We start from the raw sequence: 18,731 nt of genomic DNA on the forward strand, positions 1-18,731 counted from the left end.
GCCAAAAAAGTCCCCAACGACTTCACTGCCACCGAGTCAATCCTGACAGGGTAGAGCTGCCCCTATGGGTTTCCAAAGCTGTTACTCTTTACAGAAGAGTAAAGCCTCATGTTTCTCCCAGGGAGCGCCTGGTGGTTTTGAACTGCTGACCTGGTGGTTAGTGGTCCAACAATGCATAGCTCACTCTGCCACCAGGGGCCTCTCTGCTGTAGCCTAGGAGGGTCTAACCGTCAATCAGTGCTCTCATCCGTGGAGGTGAGGAAGAAAGCCATCCCCTCATCATACCCACGGCTGACTCAGGAGGCGCCCTCACTCCCAGTTCACTTAGCAGGGTCACGAGGCCGAGGGTCCCTTGGTGTAATTGTAAAGTTGGCAACGAGATAGGCAAATTTATAGAGTTCAGCAATGTGTCCAGGTGACTGCTTTGTTTGGACTAAAGCTATAAATGGCTAGTATCTACTGCTGAAATCTAACCAGTAACAAAGGCAGGGCCAAACACTAGCAAAGAGGAGGAGAAAGAAACCTCAGTGGGGTGAAGGCTGGCTACAAAATCCGGTACCTCCCAGGCCTAGTCTAGGGTGCTAAAGCAGCACGCAGGGACCATGAGTTCAAGGAGGCAGGTCCCGGGGGACTCTGTTCCAGGCCCCAGGTGAATCCTATGTCTATGTCGCACAAGTGGTGTTAAAGGAATTGTTTAAAGCCACCACTAGAAAACACACCTACTTGCTACCTGCATTACTGGCGGACTTCCTGGCCTTGGAAGTAAATGTCTTTCAAAAAATTCAGACATGCAGGGCAGTGCAGTTTTAACAGACAGCTCTCACTACTGGCTCCTTCTCTTTTACAAGCAGACAAATTACAAGTCCTGAAATGATCTTAAAGCAGGTGATTGTTATCACTTGAACAGGCAAATAAATCCCGAGAAAGAACCAAATCTCCGGAAAGGTTCTCTAAAGGCCTTTTTTGGCCCAACCTCCATTTGCCTTGGTGTTCAATCACAAGCCGAGCCGTGCGGGTTCACGCCGCTGTCCTTTCTGGGATGTGACTGGCCTTTCCTTGCCAAGAGCAAAGAGCCTCTGTCCTTCTTCATCTCCCACAAGACTGTCCCTAACCTGGTCTGGCTGGGGCGGGAGGGAGGGGAGCTCTGAGGGGAAAGGCATATTACTTCCCCCTCACCCATGGGAAACAGCGCAACCCACAGGCCACTTGGGAAACATTTTGGGAGTAGAACTTTGGGGGCTACGTTGACTGCTGAGAAAAACCAGGCATCTTTTAACAGGTGCTAATAGAACATAATCACTTTTTTAATGGTCTGAAGACATGTCCAGGGCTCCATTTCTTCTTCCTACTTTGTTGGTTAGTGCCTGGGGTCTTAAAGGCTGGTAAGAGGAGCAGCCAAGAAGAAAAGCCCGCATGAAAAGGCTAGGGAGTGTATGGCTAGCCGCCTTCCTGAGCAATTGCCTCCTTGGTCATAGTTTCTAGTTCTTACTCCACACTTTCTGGAGCTGCAGAAAGCAGGATGAACGCCTGAAACTATTGTCCTGAGATGATCTTTTTTACTTTATTGGGGGCTCTTATCACAACCCAGTCATATATCCATTGTGTCAAACACATCTGTACATATGCTCTCATCATCTTTTCCAAAACATATTCTTTCTGCTTGAGCCCCTGGCATCAGCTCATTTTCCAACCCCCTCCCTCCCCCATGCCTTGATAATTCATGCATATATTTTTTCATTCTTACACTAACTGTTGTCTCATTTCACCAACTTTTCTGCTCCCCATTCCCGAGATGGGAGCCATTGGTCAATCATTGTGATCAGTTCTCCCACGCATGCACCCACCCCCCCTTTACCCTCCTGGTATCAGTGCTCCCCTTATTGGTTCTGAGGGGTTTATCTGTTCTGGATTCTCTGTGTTTCAAGTTCTTAGTTGTACCAGTATGTATGTTCTGGTGTAGCCAGAACTGATGTCTCTTGAACTCAGCCCTCCATTACACAGCCACCCCACGGGCCCACCCCTAGTCAAGAATGTCTGCCGCGAGCACCAAGCTCTTCTACAACCAACGCTACGGGACCCAGCTGACAACAGCTGGAAAGGCGTGGCAGGAAGCAGGGTGAGTTGGTGTGTATGAGGGAGGAAGCACCAGAAAAGACGAGGATGGCTGCAGAACCCCCAAAATAGAATCAGTGTTGGTGAACTGTACAGGGCGAGGCCAAGAGCACGGTGTGCCGAGAATGCTTTATAAAGCATTAGTTCCTTGGACTCATTCTCACTTCCCCACAATTAGAAAACAGTGCCTATGACCAGTAAATGTTTCAGCAGGGATACTCCAGTCAAACCACATCTGTGTAGAACTTTCGAAATGGCCATTATGTAGGTACACGTTTTAAATGGGTCTGACGTAACATCATTCTGCTGTCGGTGCTGCCTCCCGTAGTATGAGAAACACGTACTTTTCTCAAGGAAGAACTTTGGAGTACAGTGGTTTCCAAAGGGGGAAATTGTACAGGTAGAAATGGCTGTGGAGGTGTAGTTCTGCTGTGTGTATTCTCCACAAGATGAAGTCCGAGTCCACCTTTGCTATACGAGATAGCTGTGTGTGTGTGCGTGTGTGTGTGTGTGCGCGTGTGTGTGTGCTCAGGCACCATCGGGGGAGCAGAAGCCGGTGCAGGTCAGCGAAGAAAAGGAAACACCCTCAGAAAGGGGCCTTGGTTAAATACACTCTATTTTATTTTGTCTTAAAATAGTTTAACCTTTATGCTACAGACTTATTTCAAAAACAGAAATTCTTATCTTGCACCAAAAAATATATATATAACACTCTGTTTTATTTTTATTTTTTTTTCTCCAAAGACCATTAAATACTAAATGGAAACAGAAATCCAAATAATGAATGCAAAGAACTGGTTTTTTTTTTTTTCCTTGTTAAAATCCCAAGCTGCGCATTTCATGACGTTACTTCTGGGGAAGGCTTTTGTCCTCGCTCCGGCCACAGCGAGGGCTGCTGACACACCAGGGCTGACATGTCTCTTCCCGGTCAGAGGAGCACAAGGCTTAGAGGACCTTTGTATTCTTTAAAAAATAAAACAAAACAACAAAAATATTTCCTAGTCATCCAGTGATTTTTTTTCCTTTTAAGATCACTACCCTTTAAAAGTTGTTAAAAGAATGAGAAATACGTAGTGTTTTAAATAAAATGAAAAAATACAATGGCAATGGACTAAAATACAGGGTTATTTCAAACAAACAGTGCACAATCTGAGGAGGCCGGCAGGGCACGTCACTTTTATATACATGGAAGTCACATCACACGTACTGGAAAACAGGGTTTGCAGGCTCTTTGCCTAAAAGCAAACAAACAAAAGGAAAACTCAAAGACAAAACTGTGTCCTTGGTTTTGGTTTTCTTTTTCCTCTCAAAAACCTTGTGAAACAGTATAAAAAGCAGGCAACAAATTCATTTTGAAGTTACCTAGGATGCTAATCTGCTTAAAGTAACGACGATTAACTAACTTTAGCAAATCAGGTGGTTCGTATTCACAATTGGTGGCAATAAAAGAAGAACTTGTGAAATGCTTGATTGTGAAAGAATATGGTATTTTCTCAGTCTGGCCTCTTCCCTCGGAAGTGAGGAGATGGCGATGGGAAAGCAGTAGTGACAAACCAGGGCCCTTGTGTGACACAGTTGCTAGGTCACTGCTCTGTGGTTCCAACTGGAACGGAGATGGAACCAAATCGGTGGCATGATCCCACCTAGGGCCCAAGTACACCCTCTCAGCAAACTCAGAATGGACACTGTCCTATGACAGCACTGGGGGGAAAGCCTCACTTAGGCTATACCAGATGCAAAATGTGACCCCAAAATCCACAATCCCTTCAGAAGAAAACGTCAAACATCGCAGGATTGTTTACCACAGCACTTTACCATGCAGACACTTCCAGAAACCATAAGCCATGGAAGTGGTGAACCTGAGCGTCTCTGCAGCTGGCCAGGAAAGTCCCAACCCAGGATGGGAAAGAGCTGGCAGGCTGTTCTGAAACCTCCGCTCCTCCCCGCTCTGACAAGTGAATGTCTAACTCTCTGTGTTCTGGTCATCGAACTAGGCAGTCGAGCCAGCGAGAGGTGAGAGTGAAATGGGGCCTGATGCGAAAGCAGAAACCAAAAGAGCAGCGCCCCGGGGCCGACCACGGACGTGGGTCTCTGGAGAAAAGGAGGCCTCTGGGAGCCACAGGAAGTCTGTCCGCTGTGAGGAGCTGGAGAAATACACTGCTGACACAGCAACTGGTACGCACAAACAGCTTTGTAGGAGGGGTTCGGCCCAATACTGGGGGAAAACGAAATCTGCAAAACCTTCAAGTCATATCATCTACCCTTACTCTCCTCCCAATGATTTTCCTGGAAAACCCAGACCAGAAAGTGTACATTTCTGCTTGGTCTAGCATTTTAATTCAAGTAAAAAAAAAAAAAAGCCAACAACAACCCAACAAAGTCTAACAGTAAAATTCAATAAATTAATCCTAAAGTAAAATGTGAAGGCCCAAGGGCACACCAGTAGTGAATTTGCAGAAGGTCTTGTTTCATTCTGGCCTCTGGATCTTTGGTTTTCGTTGAGAATCGTGGCCACGTGAAAGAGTGACATATGAGGTGTTCATGGACATGAGATCCATGGTCTTTAAAAAGCCTGATGCACGAATGGAAAGTGGAGGAGAAATGAGAAAAGTTGATGAAGAACGCAGAGGCCAGATGCTATCAGAAGATCAGAAACGGCATGCTGAGTGAGACACATGCAGTGGGGTGAAACAAAGGAACGGCAAAGGGAAGGCCGGGCATCAGCTGGTCTTCACAGGGGAAAGGCCAGGCAGGCAGGCCAGGCGCACGCGCACGCAGGCTGTGTCTCATCCAGCTTGGCGGCCCCCCAGAGTGCCGCCTGCAGCAGGTCAGGCACTTGGTAAATGTGTGTTCGCCAAATGACACGTGAAAACTAGTCCTTGTGCTCTCGAGATCCGCAAGAGACAGCAAGACATGTGCAACGAGGCCACGGGCAAGCGTTATCAAACGGGAAAACACTAGAGACCCACTGTGACAGACAGTGGGTGCGGTCTCGCAGGGCAATGACTTCACCCCCCCTGTGCACAGACATAGTGTTCTAACGTAGCTATTGCTCTGGAAATAACTGCCTGCACAGCAGCGTGTGGTAGGAAGAACGGATGACTCATGCCACACAGCTCAGACGCTGCGTTTCCTGGATTCCCTGAAGCTCCCACTGGCCTCTGCTATTACACGTAGACACCGGAAAACCTAGGGTGTCATTAATGGGCTTTACATCGGACTTCTTATGATATACTCTTTATCTTCCCACTTTTGGAAGGTAGGAGAAAAATACCCAGATGAAGCCTGAGGCCACCTTGGGCTCAGGAGTACCCTGTGGGCAACACATCCCATAGAGAGAAAGCAGCAATGACAGAGGGTACTCGCCTGCTCCCGTCAAGTGCCCAGAACACCTGGTAGTGGGTCGCTCTCTGAAAGGCCTCTGCCACAAGGAGGCAGGGTCCAAAGAGTTACAAATTATTGCAAAGAAGAGACCTTGCTAGTAAGTAAAGTTGCCTCACTAGTATTTAGAAACACAAATGGGCATGTCAATCATTTGTATTGTAGGACATCCACCAGGAGCAGTCAGGTAAGAAGACAGAAGACTTGAGCTAAAAGGATCTATTTCTGTCTTCTATGCTCAAGGACACGTTTTTAAATTACATGCCCCAGGAGGTGCCAGTGAGACCCTGGTTCAAATGTCCAAAGATGGGAGTGCCAATGGATGAGGAGCTAATAGTGGTCAAGTCTAGACATTAGTCACGTTACAAAGAAAAATAAATACAAGATTTAAAAAACAAAATCCATTTTACCTGGTAATTAAAATATTCTAGAAGAATGGTAGAATTTCCTAAGATCAAAAGTCACCAAGTAAAATAAATTGTCTAATAAACGCTCATCATTTTCATCTTCATAATGAAAGAAATACTTTTCTCTGTTGATAAGTTATTTTCCTAAGTGACTTCTTTTAATTACCAAAAAAAAAAAGGGGGGGGTCCATAATTTTCCATGAGTTTCAATTCTACAAATGCCACAAACAGCTTCTGAGGCTGAAGCTGTGCAACAAGCTTCTGTGCCACAAGAGGTGGAGGAGGAGGGAACAGTGCAGAGGAGACACAGTGACACCCTATTACAGTAGGTATTTACGCCTGCTATCCTCATCCAAGGTCAGGTCAACAACTTCTGTGGGAGAAGACCACGTCTGCTGGGGAGCCACGGCAGTCCATGACTGTGTTTGCCGGGTGTTGACGTACTGCGTGCCGGGGCCATGCTTCCATGAAGAGACACTCTGAATCACGCCTCCTCGAGGATGCACACACCTGCAATCGAGATCAACAGCAAGAGTACAGTGAGTCCCCCTCACAGGAAACGCATAGCTTCTGTTGTATTGATTAACTCCTTCCCTCCTCTCCCTGCCAAAAAAAGACCAAACCATGTAAAACAGGTGAAAGGTCTCAGCCAAAACTTCCTGAACTGGGATGTTTCTACATATCCATGAACGTGCTGCAGGGTGTGTGGGGTAGCGAGTTATGAACACTTCTTAGCCAGAACCAAACATCTTCAGAGAATGAATGAGCCATGGGGCCTGAGGGCTCAGGACCAAGATCAGCTAGCTTCACATAGTCTGCAAAGACATTGTTCTACATCCTACTTGGTGAGTGTCAATTGGCGTCTCACAACTTGAGTGGTCATCTGTCTGAAAGCGAAGAAAAGGACGACACACAGAAGCCATCAGTTTAATGGACTCCAGACCATGTACACATGCGCCTCCATCGCCCTCACAAAGAACTCGGGGTGCTTTGCTACCACTGCCAACTGCTCTGCAAGGGGTGCTGTGAAAAGGGCCCATGCAGAGTAAGAGACAAATGTGCAACACAATGGAAAATCATTTTAACACCAAGCTCAGTCATCAGAGACTGACAGAATCCCCAAGAGTAGGGCCCTTGGTCTCCTCCCTTCATGGTTGGAACTGCTCAGTTTTCAGTCAAATAACAGATAGGTCAACGCCACTAGGGAGGTACACAAACCTTGGACTAATCAACCATTTACAAGGATGATTCCACTGTGGTGCAGCAGTAGGAAGAGCAAACACTCAAAAGGCAAAGAAACACCTGAATTGGTACTAGCTCGATCACTGACTGACCATGGCCAAGATGATGTTTCTCTGGCTCCATTAAAATCCTGGGATCTTCAAGACAGGGCAACATAAAATTCCAGAGACAAATTAATACGACCAGTAATTGAAGCATAAGAGAAACAGATGACACTTGTTTTTATGTTAAGTTCTGTACCTGGCCATCCAAGGCCCAACAATTGCCCTTACTCACCAAGAACAACAGAGGAAGGAGGGAAGTCAGGAACGGCAGGGGACATGGATGGGTAGGTAGCTAACCACCTCCAATAACACTGACTCCTGCTGAAGATTTGGGTGAACAGTGCTCTAGGGGGCGGAGGGGTGCAGAATAAGACTTTCTGTTTTGGGTCACGGAGGCCGAAGTTCCCACGGTCCATAGTGACCACTACTATGAAAACGTCTAGAAAAAGTGTGCGCACATAAACGCTCTTTGAAGGATTGCAGGGGTGGAAGGGGAAGGGAGGACAAATCACTCAGCGGTAGGTAAGTGTTAACTCAGGTGAAGGGAACAGCAAGACACGGGAAGTGATCCAGGCAAAGAAAGGTGCTGGGAGGGGCACAGAGCTAAACACTGCTGCATAGGTGACCTTGCAGCAACATCAGTAATAACTGTCATCTATCGGGTGCACCCCACTCAACTCATTGCCACGGTGCTGGCGCCCAGGCTCAGAGACTGTAACTCTTTAGAACAGTGGTTCTCAACCTGTGAGTCCCAACCCCTTTGGGGGTGTTAAGACCCTTTCACTGGGGTCACCTGATTTATAACAGTAGCAAAATGACAGTGATGAAGTAGCAATGAAAATAATGCTATGGTTGGGGTCACCACCACATAAGGAACTGTCTGAAAGAGTCCCAGCATTAGGAAGGTTGAGAACCGCTGCTCTAGAAGAATAGAAAGCCTTCTCTTTTCATAAGGAGTGGCTGGTAGTTTTCTAACTGCTGACCTTGCAGGTTAACACCCCAGTGAGTGACCACTATGCTACCAGGGCTGCTTAACAAGCACGAAGTTTTAATATTCCCTTACTCTCCAAACACTGAAATTAAGTAAATGGGGCTCAAACAATTCACTGATGGTCAGCTTTGGATACAGTTAACTTACTCTTGTAGGAAAACAACATTAAAAATTCATCAGTTTTGTTCTCATTTACAGAGTCAGAAGGAGACCTCTTAGATAACATTCTGACTTATTTTTCCGAGCTAAAGATGACGCGAACGTTTATGGTTTTGACCTGGTTTGCTTTTATCTGTGATGCCTAAGGTTTGCAAAGCAAATGTGATTTAGTCGTAAATGCGTCAGTTCTTCCTTCCACTGTGGGATGAACCTACCACCATGGGCCCAATCAGCCACAGGGAAACAAGGCCACGGGTCTGGTTATTCCCCAACACTTGAGAGAATAGCACTGTTTTCAGCTCAGTCCATCACAGACAAATCATGCCCTGTGTCTTCATCTTCCCAGGACAATGACCAAGGAGGCCCGTAGGAGAAGAAAAGGAACAAGGAGCATGGGTAAAGAAAATGCTGGCATGGGACTCATAAGCAAAAACTTCTGGTCAAACTAAGCGGACACAGAAGAATTACAGAAGCTGGGGGCAGAGTCTCTGCATTACTGTGAAGTAGACTGTCCACAAAGGATCTTCTGAAATGGTAACACTGAGGCAACACCAGGAAGCAACCACAGCAACACAAGGAAGCCGAAGAAGAGACGTTTGACCATTGGTTCAGAAAGCATGCTTCCTAGTCTGTGCTGACATGAACTGCAGCTCGAAAGTAAACACAAAGCTGAACATGGGAGGATATTAATGTGCAAGAAAGAGGAAAAAGCAACTGCTTATCCAGAAGGAAAAAATAGAATTACTGAGTGAAAAGGTCAAACACTTCCAAAAGGAAAAAAATGTCACTCAATACAGATTAGAACCACAATCCCCAAAGGAACAACACAAGGACCAAGTCTGAATTTTTAACATTAAAAAAGCCCACAACATGGTGGTTAAGTAGCTAAATAGCTGGAAGGCAGGCAGCGGAGCAACAAAATGCAAACGAAACATCTAGGCGTGCAACAAATCATCAGAGCCAAAGGTGTGGACCAAAACCTAAAACCATCTTCCAAGCGATAACCCGGCCAGAAGCCCATCAACGCTTCATAACTGCAACGCTAGACCTGTAAACGAAGTAAATTTCTGATGAGATCCACAGTCAACCTTGGTCATTTCAACGCAGCAGGGGCTATCTGGCTACTTCTAGAGAAGCTGCTGAAGCACACGCCAGAAAGACAGACTGGACATCAGGAGACCTAAAGGCCAATAGAAAAGACACCCTTGAGACTCACTGGGGTTTCCATCTTTGATGTCTGCAGGTCCCTGTACGGCAGGGTGTCTCACTCAGTTAAAAAGTGAGCCATTTGGTGCAACAGGCAACACTCACGCGGCCACATCACGTTTACAAATTTTGTTGAATTTATATTTCGAAGTGGGGATTCAGGAATATAGATAGGATAATTAAAACACTATATATATATGCTTTTATTTGAACATTTATTTTATTTAATGTATTTATAAGACTAAAATTATTCTTTACTCGAAATTTGCCAGCGCCTTCCTCCTACTAGTTTTCACTGACCTCTTATGTTGTGGCCAGATAATAGAACAAAGTAACTAATAAAAAACACATGTGTATGCGCGGGAATTCTGTGTAAAGTATTGCCTCGATCTCCCCTAACCGCTATTGTCTCCATAACAAATTTTTCTATTTTCATTTTATTTCAGAGCATCGCGGGCCACAAAAAAGTTACCTCAGGGGCTGCATGCGGCCCTCGGGCCCCAGTTTGGCCCCCGCTGGATGGGCAGGAGTCACCACCACTGAGGTATGCAAGTCAACTGAACGGGATAAAACACAGCTTTATGCTTCAGAAGGAGGCAGCCTTGGAGTTTAATTTTTACGTTTTAAGAGAAATACAATGATGATTTTAACAGCTTGATCTATTAATACCCAAACTACTGGTTTATAAAAAGGAAGTTACAGATTTTTGTGATGAAGACAACTTGAAGACAGGAGGCAGAAAGAGGGTGGCTCCCTCGATGAGATTTCTAGACCAGCCTTGCGGTTAGCAACCCAACACCTAACCCAACACCACCAGGGCACTTTCTAGTCCAGTCTAGAGGAGCCCAAACACAACAACAGCAGACATAGTTTGAAGTACAGGAAGAAAGCAGCAGAAGAGTTCTACCTGTTCATTAGGACTGAGAAGTCAGAAGAGAACAGATGGCAAAATGTTTCTCATTAAGATAGAAAAAGGAAAACGATTTCCCACCAGAAAAAGGGGACGTAACCACTGAAAAAGGATGGAAACAAAGGCGAGAAGAAAGACAGGGCTCTGCAGGCGCACGACAGCCTAACTGCAGGCGAGGGGTGCGGTGCTGGGATACGCCACTGCAATAGGGCCCAAGAGGGGAAAAGAAGGTTTTTGGTCTTAAAACTATTGAGTATATACTATGTCCTTAAAATGCCAATTGTTTAACTGAAAAATGTTCTCAGAAATGTTGTCAGAAAAAAAAAAAAGTAAGTTGCTGTGTGTCTCTGCTGTCTCTCCTGGCTGGTTTAATCTCCTGCACATCTTAAAAGAGACCGCTACACCCTCCTGATCCTATCCCAAAGGCAACGCATTCCCCAATGGGATTGTGTTCACAGGCAGAAAAGTTAGAATGTATAATACAGATTTTGGGGGGTACAAGTCAATCTATAACATATACATCAAATTAAAACAGCATTTCTCAACCTGTGGGTCGCAAACCTTTGGGGGGTTGAATGACCCTTTCACAGGGGTCGCCTGATTCATACCAGTAGCAAAATTACAGTTATGATGTAGCAACGAAAATAATTTGATGGTTGGGGGGGTCACCACAACATGAGGAACTGTATTAAAGGGCCACAGCATTAAGAAGGTTGAAAACCACTAATTTAGAATAAATCATAACTTAGATCTTTTAGCACGGGAGAAAAGCTGTTTTGTATATCAAGTACAAAGGTTAAAAACCTAAATTCTTGTCTAGTATGTGTGCATGTGATACATAAGGAGCCTGGTGGCGCTGTGGACTCAGCACTGTCTTTTGTACGTGGCCATCTATCCTGTAAGAGTGGACATCACAGAAACGCACTGCACTGTGGCTCTACGCTGGAAGTGGTATGATGGCCGAGGGATGGGTTGGGTTTGGCTGTATTAATGACCCTAGGAATGACTCGGAGAGAACCTCAATCATTTTTTATGAGCGTATCGTAAAGGGATCAGTGAGTGTTTTCTTCGGAGGACGAGAAAGTAAGTACTTTATGCTTTGTAGGCACAGTCTGGCCATGGAATACAAAAGGAGCCATAGACAATACGTAAATGAATGAGCATGACTACATCCCAATGAAATTTTATTTATGAATGCTGAAATTTGAGCTTCATGACATTTTCACCTGTCCTAAAGATATTCTTAGTTCATGATTCAGGTAACAGACTAGATTTAATTCTAAGAAAGGTCTCCACGGGGCTACAAATGGCTTGTGTTCAACTAACCTAACGCTGGGCGACTTGGACTCCCCAAGTGGTACCAGGGAAGACCTGCAATCTGCTACTGTTACAATCCCAGCGAAGAAAACCCTATGAAGCGGTTCTACTCTGTCACACATTTAGAATCCACTGGATGGCAATGGGTTTGATAGTCAAATTGTCGCCAAAATATCCACTGCCATTGAATCCATTCAAACTCACAGTGAACGTGGTTTCTGAAACTGAAAATCCTTATAGGTACAGCTAGCCTCATTTTCCTCCCAGAGAAGTTAGTGGGTCTGAACCACGAACCTTGTGATTAGTAGTCGACTCCTAATCCACATGATATTATCTACTAATTTGGTATCTCGTGGCCTTTCTACATCCTCTCAAACACAAATTCATGACATCATGTCAATGCAGACTCCTAGTGACTCTATGAGACAGGACAGAACTGCCCCTAGGAGTTTCCAAGACGAACTCTTTATGGGAGTAGAAAACTCTGATTGAATCCTGAAATGTCCCTATGTCACATGACTAGTTTTATTGCAGATCACAAAGACTTTTAAGTTTACTTTTAATGAAAGACAAGGAGAGGAGCCCCTGGGAAAAGGAAGTGGTCTCAAGTCAGAAGCACATCCCTAGAAGTTTGCTCCAGGTACAGTGAAAGGCATGACATATGAACGGAGGAGAACGTACAGGTAATACTTCTGCCACAAGAGCACATTCTATCAAGCTGCCTAGACATTTCCTGAGGAAGAAGAGAAACACCAGCTGTAGCGCACATATGCAGTGAGATGGTCTTGTTAGGAGACAACACGAGAGGGCTTCAAAAAGCTCAAGAAAAAAATTACACTATTTTAATTCCCTTTCTCCACAAACTTTTTTAACTTTGTATTGTGAGGGTGGAGATTTACAGAGTGAAATCAGTTTTCCAATCCACAATTCATAGCCATTTTATTTTGTGTCATTGATTACAAGTCCCACAACGCAGCATCAATTCCCAACTTCCCTGTGTTTCTACCTCATTTTCTCACACCCTTCTGAACTTTGTACTTGAGAAAATGCTGTTCTTCTGGTCTCACATAGTTGACTATTCTAAGGCTGGGGTACTTTCCTAAGTCACTGCTCACCTGACAGGCCTCTCTAGTGTTTGGCTTACAGCGGAGTCCTGAGGTGGCGTTCATGTCCAGATCTGTAGGTCACTAAAGATCATGGTCTCATGGGGTCCCACCAGTCAATCTGGCCAGTGAGGATGCTCTCTTGTAGGACTTGGAGTTTTGTTTCCACAAACTTTCTGAAGGCCCCTTGGTTCAGCTCCGCGCCGTGTCCTATCAGGCAGCACAGTACGCTGGAGCATGGCTCACTCCCCCTCTGCACGCCAGCCACGCATACTCCTTACCGTTCCTCTCTCGCTTCTTTTCTGCTAGAACACAGTTGCTATTTAGCTTATCAACACACTCCAATTCATATCCTACCTTGCATGTTCCTGAACCCCCACAATCTCCACTTCACTATCTGAGGAGGCAATATTGATTTCTTCATTGAGTGGGGCACTGCCAGCAGACATTTTGTCATGTGCTAGGAAGCCTGGATCCAAATGACCTGAGAGAGAAGGAGACAAAACAAGAGCAAGGTTTGACTTCTTACAGACAGAGGGAATAACTCACTGATGTATTACACACACAGGTTTCATCCCAGAAACAGTCCAATGAGAACGTGCTGCTAGGAAATTGCTCCCCAAGTCAAATAACCAGGGCAGTGTTCTCTCTGCTTTAAGTAAATGAAACAGGATATGTGTACATGGCTAACACATGTATCTGTCAAGCACAGAAACCCATAAATATAAGAAGTCAAAGCCGTCTCACCAGTCTACTCCTATTCCTCAGGAGAAAAAAAAATTTCTGAGTGCTTTGGCCAATGTAAATGTGATAACACAATACTTTTAATGTGTAAATTCCTTTGTGCATTCAACTCCAGGCTACTTTAAAATGACATGCATTACACAACCCAGAGAGCAACGACCAGTTCTCTGTTTATAATCATTCTCTAATAAATCAAAAGTCTCTATAACGGAGGCAATCATTAATACCTTATTTACACTGGGCTGTGTTATTAATGTTTTGATATTTGTTTTCCCAAAAAGGATGCAGTCTAGGCAAAATCTGACCCATGCAACCCCTGACAGCAGGCCAGAAGCAGATCCCAAGATTGGGCTCTGTGAAAAACCGCAACCCAGCCTGCACATCACCAACTATGCTCACTGGACAAAAGCACACCACCAGCCCTGGGGAAGCATCGTGGTTGGTGACGCTGGAGCCTGGGAGGTCCTCGTCACCAGGGTCTTCATAAAGCACCGATGCGATGATTCTCCAGTATCACAGAAAGGTTGAGATTCACAGAACTCTCTTTCCAGAAAGGCAGATGGTACAGCAGCAAAGCTCACGGCTGGGAAAGCAACTCCAGCATGTCGGAATGATGGGAGTGGGTGAGCTTTACAGTACCTCTGGTGAGAGAGAGAGTTGCTATGGATGCATGTTTTTGTTTACTCTGTAAAGAATATTTCTATTTATACATACTGCCAGCTGTTACAAAATTATTTCTCCATAGTTGTATTAGAAAGAAAAAATATTGTTCATGACAATCTCATGCAAACAAAAAGTTTTACATATAAAATTCTCCTTCCCACTCCCCTCTGCCTCTATGTACAGGATATCCTCCATATAGGCTATCTCACTCAAGTCAATACAGCTCACCGTCAATGGAAAGCCTGTAGTTTCATGTCTCTGCCAGCTTTGAGTATCAACTGTTTAGAAAGCTACAGACAGTGCCTAATGAAAGTGTCCCAAGACAGTCACTACAGGGCCATACAGAAACCTGGAAAATGCATGTGTAACACACAAAACAACACATACGACACAGAAAACTCTGTAGGTAAAAGTTATGAGAAGGAAATCATGTCCACAAATCTTTACTGTTGATTTTCAGTTTTTTCCTTCAACTGAAAATGCTCCATGTGAGAAAGGAGAACTATTAAAAGGCACCATCGCTGGTCCCTCTTCGCTGGCACCAAGGGGAAGAAGGACCAGGACTACGAGAAGGCAAGGGAGCGTGTGGCCCTGTCACAGAGCTCCTCGTGGGCCAGAGTCCACAGGCATGCTGGGGGCCTATCCTCACAGAACATTTTGACCAATGGTTTCTATAAAAGAATTTCAATTGAAAAGGGAGGAAATACAAAACAGAATGACAAAATCTTATGGACTCACATTTCTGAAACCACCGAGGCTGGACAAGTCCCCAAACTACTGCTTAGCTTATCTAATTTTAAAAATGTCTGCCTTGAACATTATGCTCTTTTAAGATCTAGCTATATCTGATATCAAACTGACAATAAACTAAAAAAAACGAAACCCACTGCCACTAAGCCAATGCCAACTCATAGCAACCCTAGAGGACAAGGCCTAAGTGCCTCGGTGAGCTTCTAAGACTCTCTCTTTATGGAAGTAGAAAGCCCATCTTTCTCCCACAGAGCAGCGGGTAGTTTCAAACTGCTGACCTGGCTGTTAGCAGCCTCACATGTAACCAATACACCACCAGGGTCCCTTAAATAATCAGTGCCAACAGCTACTAGGAAGGTTAGATTGCAATCCCAGGGAACAGATGTTTTAATTGGGTGGGGCGCCATAGGGAGAGGCACACACAACTTGGGTAAGAGTGGTTGTACAACTTGAAGGATATAATCAGAGTCATGGAATCGTGCATGTAGAATCCAATGAGGTGGTACAGTTTTACTTGGTATATTCTCAGCAACAAGAAAATACATAAATAATTTAAATCCGTACAAAGTAAGAGAAGAGAAATGAGGTAAGTGCTAGAGGGACTAAATACGAATGGTGTAAGAGTTCTGCCACATTTCTGCCACACCGATTAGGTAAGAGGTGCAGTACAGGTTATCAGTCAGCTGGAACACATCTCAAGATCTGCCTCAGAACACCAACGGCACTCTCAAACAGCCGAAATGCACCCCTCTGCCTGGGTCACCCTCTCCATCACGCCTCTAGACCCTCGGGCCATCCTACTGCCCACCATGGCTTCCCAGGGGTCCACTGGCAGAGCGGAGGCTAAGGCATACACACAGCTGTGTTAAAGACTTCCTTCTCTCAAAAACTGCCACAGTAGCAGTCTGCTATAGTTCTAAGCCACATAGAGAACACGTGAGTGACCACTGTAATCACTACACATTAAACAGAAAATAAGCAGAGGGTTTATAGTAACTGTGAACTCAGGCGGTCTCTGTGGAGGTCTGTGCCTGAATGGCTCTTTGGAAAGGTAACTTCTAGCTTTTAGAAAACTCCCAGGTGCTGTCGTCTCACTAGATAACCTGTTCTACACGTGATACATCACCAATTTGGGCAAAGCAATCAGGTATAGAAAAAAACGTAAGCTAGGTTATAAAAACAAACGTTTTTCTTCAATAATGCATATACATTTGAATCAAAATTGTACTAAATTAAGAATTACTTAGAGCACTGCAAAGAAAGTCATGATATACCAGTGGCATAGGGATGCTAGGTCTATAAAAAAGTGGATACATATGAGCCGCTACTAATCTAGCTTTAAAAACAAGCTGATTGTTACTGTGTGCTTAGCTCTTTCAACAAAGTTACAAACTTCACAAAGTGGGGATGGGTGAGCATAGAGGTCAGAAATCTAAAATTAACTAGGGTCCATGTGAAGCAGGTAAACAGAGGATTAGGATCAAACTTTAAAATGCTGTACTGGGGACAGGGCCATGCTTGCCTGATTATAAGAACCCCTACCTATATTAGGAACAGGGAACCAAGCTTTGGTCCTCCTCACCACATTGCCAGGATAAACACCTGCCCATTTTCCCCAGGTCCCCGAGGTTCTCTGCCTCTGAAAGGGATGCAGGCCCAATTATTGTCAGGTGCCATTAAGTCTGTTGCAACTCACAGCGGCCCTATGGACAACAGAAGGGACACCACCCAGCCTGCGCCATCCTCACAATTGCTATGTTTGGGTCCACCGCTGCAGCCACTGGGTCACTCCATCTTTTTGATGTCCTTCTACTTGACCAAGCATGATGTCCTACCCAGTTTCCTACTGATCTTAGTGGTAAAGACTCGAGTTTCCTTCTTTGAAAGGTCTCTGCCTTCCACAGGTCCTGACTTTGGAAAGACTGTGCAACGCTTGCGTTCTAGACAAACCATGATTTCTTTCCCTGCGTTAAGGAGGGGACATGCTTACATTCAATAAGAGCACTTATCACTTCCCAGAGGAAAAAGGTTCTAAATAAATATTATCTGACACAACGATAAGCCCTCTACACTAAGATTACGTCATAGTTCCATTTTTCTGGGTCCCACCCACATTCATGCTTATAGTATAAGCTGCTGATAGCAACCCAACAAAAATCACATCGTTCTTAAGACATCTGGGTGCATTGCTTTGCTGAAAATATCTGACCCAAGACTCGGCTGGGGTTGGGTAAATCAAAAACAGATTCCCAGACTTCATTTCGAGTGACTAACAAAATCTTCGGGGAGAAATCTATGCATCCGAATTGCAGAGTTTAAGAAATTCTGTAGAAAGAAGACTTCAAGCCAAGGCATGTGGGGCGGTCCCAAGGGCAACCCGCTGTACTCCGGCTCCCAGCAAACCTACAGGGCAGAGCAGAGCTGCCCAACGAGGGCAGACGCCCACATCTTTCTCCCATGCAGCAGCTGGGTGGGTTTGAGCTGTCTCTTTGACAGCTTTTGATTGGCATCTGAGTGCTTGAGCCGCCGTAACACATGATCAGGATGGTAAATCACAAGTTCCCTGATTTGGCCCATTAATCATTTCTTTTCTCAGTCAATGTCAGCATAATAATGTCATTGCAATTCTGGTTGGCAGTCCCAAGTGCCTATTATATAAATTACTTCATGTAAGGGACAACTTACTAACATTATCTCAGTTTTGCGAATGAGGGACAGACTTTAAAAGGCTCTAGTTCAAAGCTGAGTTCTGGAAGCCAAGGTTTTCAGCAGCAGGCTACTTACTCGACTCGAACACTCGGTGAGAAACATTTACCTGAGGCTAGAGCTGAATGCTGAGTCGTGTTGACCAGTGGCTTTCCGGATTTCAATTTGGCTTTTTAAATGTGTTTGTGATTCAGTTACTTTGCCTTGGTTAAAAGCAAAGAACACAAAAAATATTCTGGGTAAATGAATCGTATCCCTTTGTTTGTTAAACAGAGTCAGGCGGTCTCTCCCCTGTGACTTTTTACATGCCTGCCCCTGAACAGAGTGGGGCTCAGACTCGGTCAGTCTAATCAATTACGTCTACTTGGCATTTACAGAATACTTCATCCAAAAACTGTACATGTTCTTCGGAAGCTCACATGGAACATTCACCAAGAGCAACCACATGAACTATACCTTTACGAGAGTAAAGAAAGGAAATCATACAAAATATGCTCTCAGGATACAATGGAATCAAACTGAAAATAAATGACCAAAAGCTAGAAAATATAAAAATATTTCAAAAAGCAACAATACAATTGTATATTAAGAGTCAGAGAAATTTTTTAACATTTGAAGTAAAGAGGAATGAAAATACAACTTATTAAAATCCAAGCGAAGAAGCCAAAGAAGTGCTTAGAAGAGAACCCAACATATAGATTGAGTACTGAAGGGTACCAGCGGATGGGATGCATGCGCTGGCAGACCCTGGGTTATGAACTACCACGTTTGTACAACTTGTAGCTATGAACTGGCTCCCATAAGGCCCATTAGATTAAAATCCAAGGCACATACATGTTATAATAAACATTTATAATCACAAACAGGTGTCACTTTGAAACACACATCAAAAAAATTTATTAAATATTATGTTTAATGTATTTTCATGTATCTACAAGTGTTTACTTAATGTCTTTTAAGCACAGAAAGGAATATTATTAAAACAAGCATCTGACA

At 44.5% G+C, this 18,731-nt stretch overlaps 1 protein-coding gene across 3 annotated transcripts in view; it reads right to left on the reverse strand.

Annotated features, from left to right (window-relative positions):
- Positions 1-3,404: 3,404 nt before the first annotated feature.
- The window catches only part of ARK2N (arkadia (RNF111) N-terminal like PKA signaling regulator 2N), a 76,670-nt gene continuing 61,343 nt past the window's right edge, over positions 3,405-18,731 (reverse strand). For all 3 annotated transcript variants that reach the window (XM_075533253.1, XM_075533255.1, XM_075533254.1), the window contains 2 exons: positions 13,230-13,356; positions 3,405-6,410 (listed from right to left, as the gene is read on the reverse strand). In XM_075533253.1, coding sequence (XP_075389368.1) covers positions 6,221-6,410; positions 13,230-13,356 — 317 coding nt within the window. In that variant the 3' untranslated portion in view covers positions 3,405-6,220. The remainder of the gene's footprint in view (positions 6,411-13,229; positions 13,357-18,731) is intronic.

Source organism: Tenrec ecaudatus, chromosome 15 (assembly GCF_050624435.1).
Source record: "Tenrec ecaudatus isolate mTenEca1 chromosome 15, mTenEca1.hap1, whole genome shotgun sequence".
In the NCBI taxonomy this organism is placed as follows: domain Eukaryota; kingdom Metazoa; phylum Chordata; class Mammalia; order Afrosoricida; family Tenrecidae; genus Tenrec; species Tenrec ecaudatus.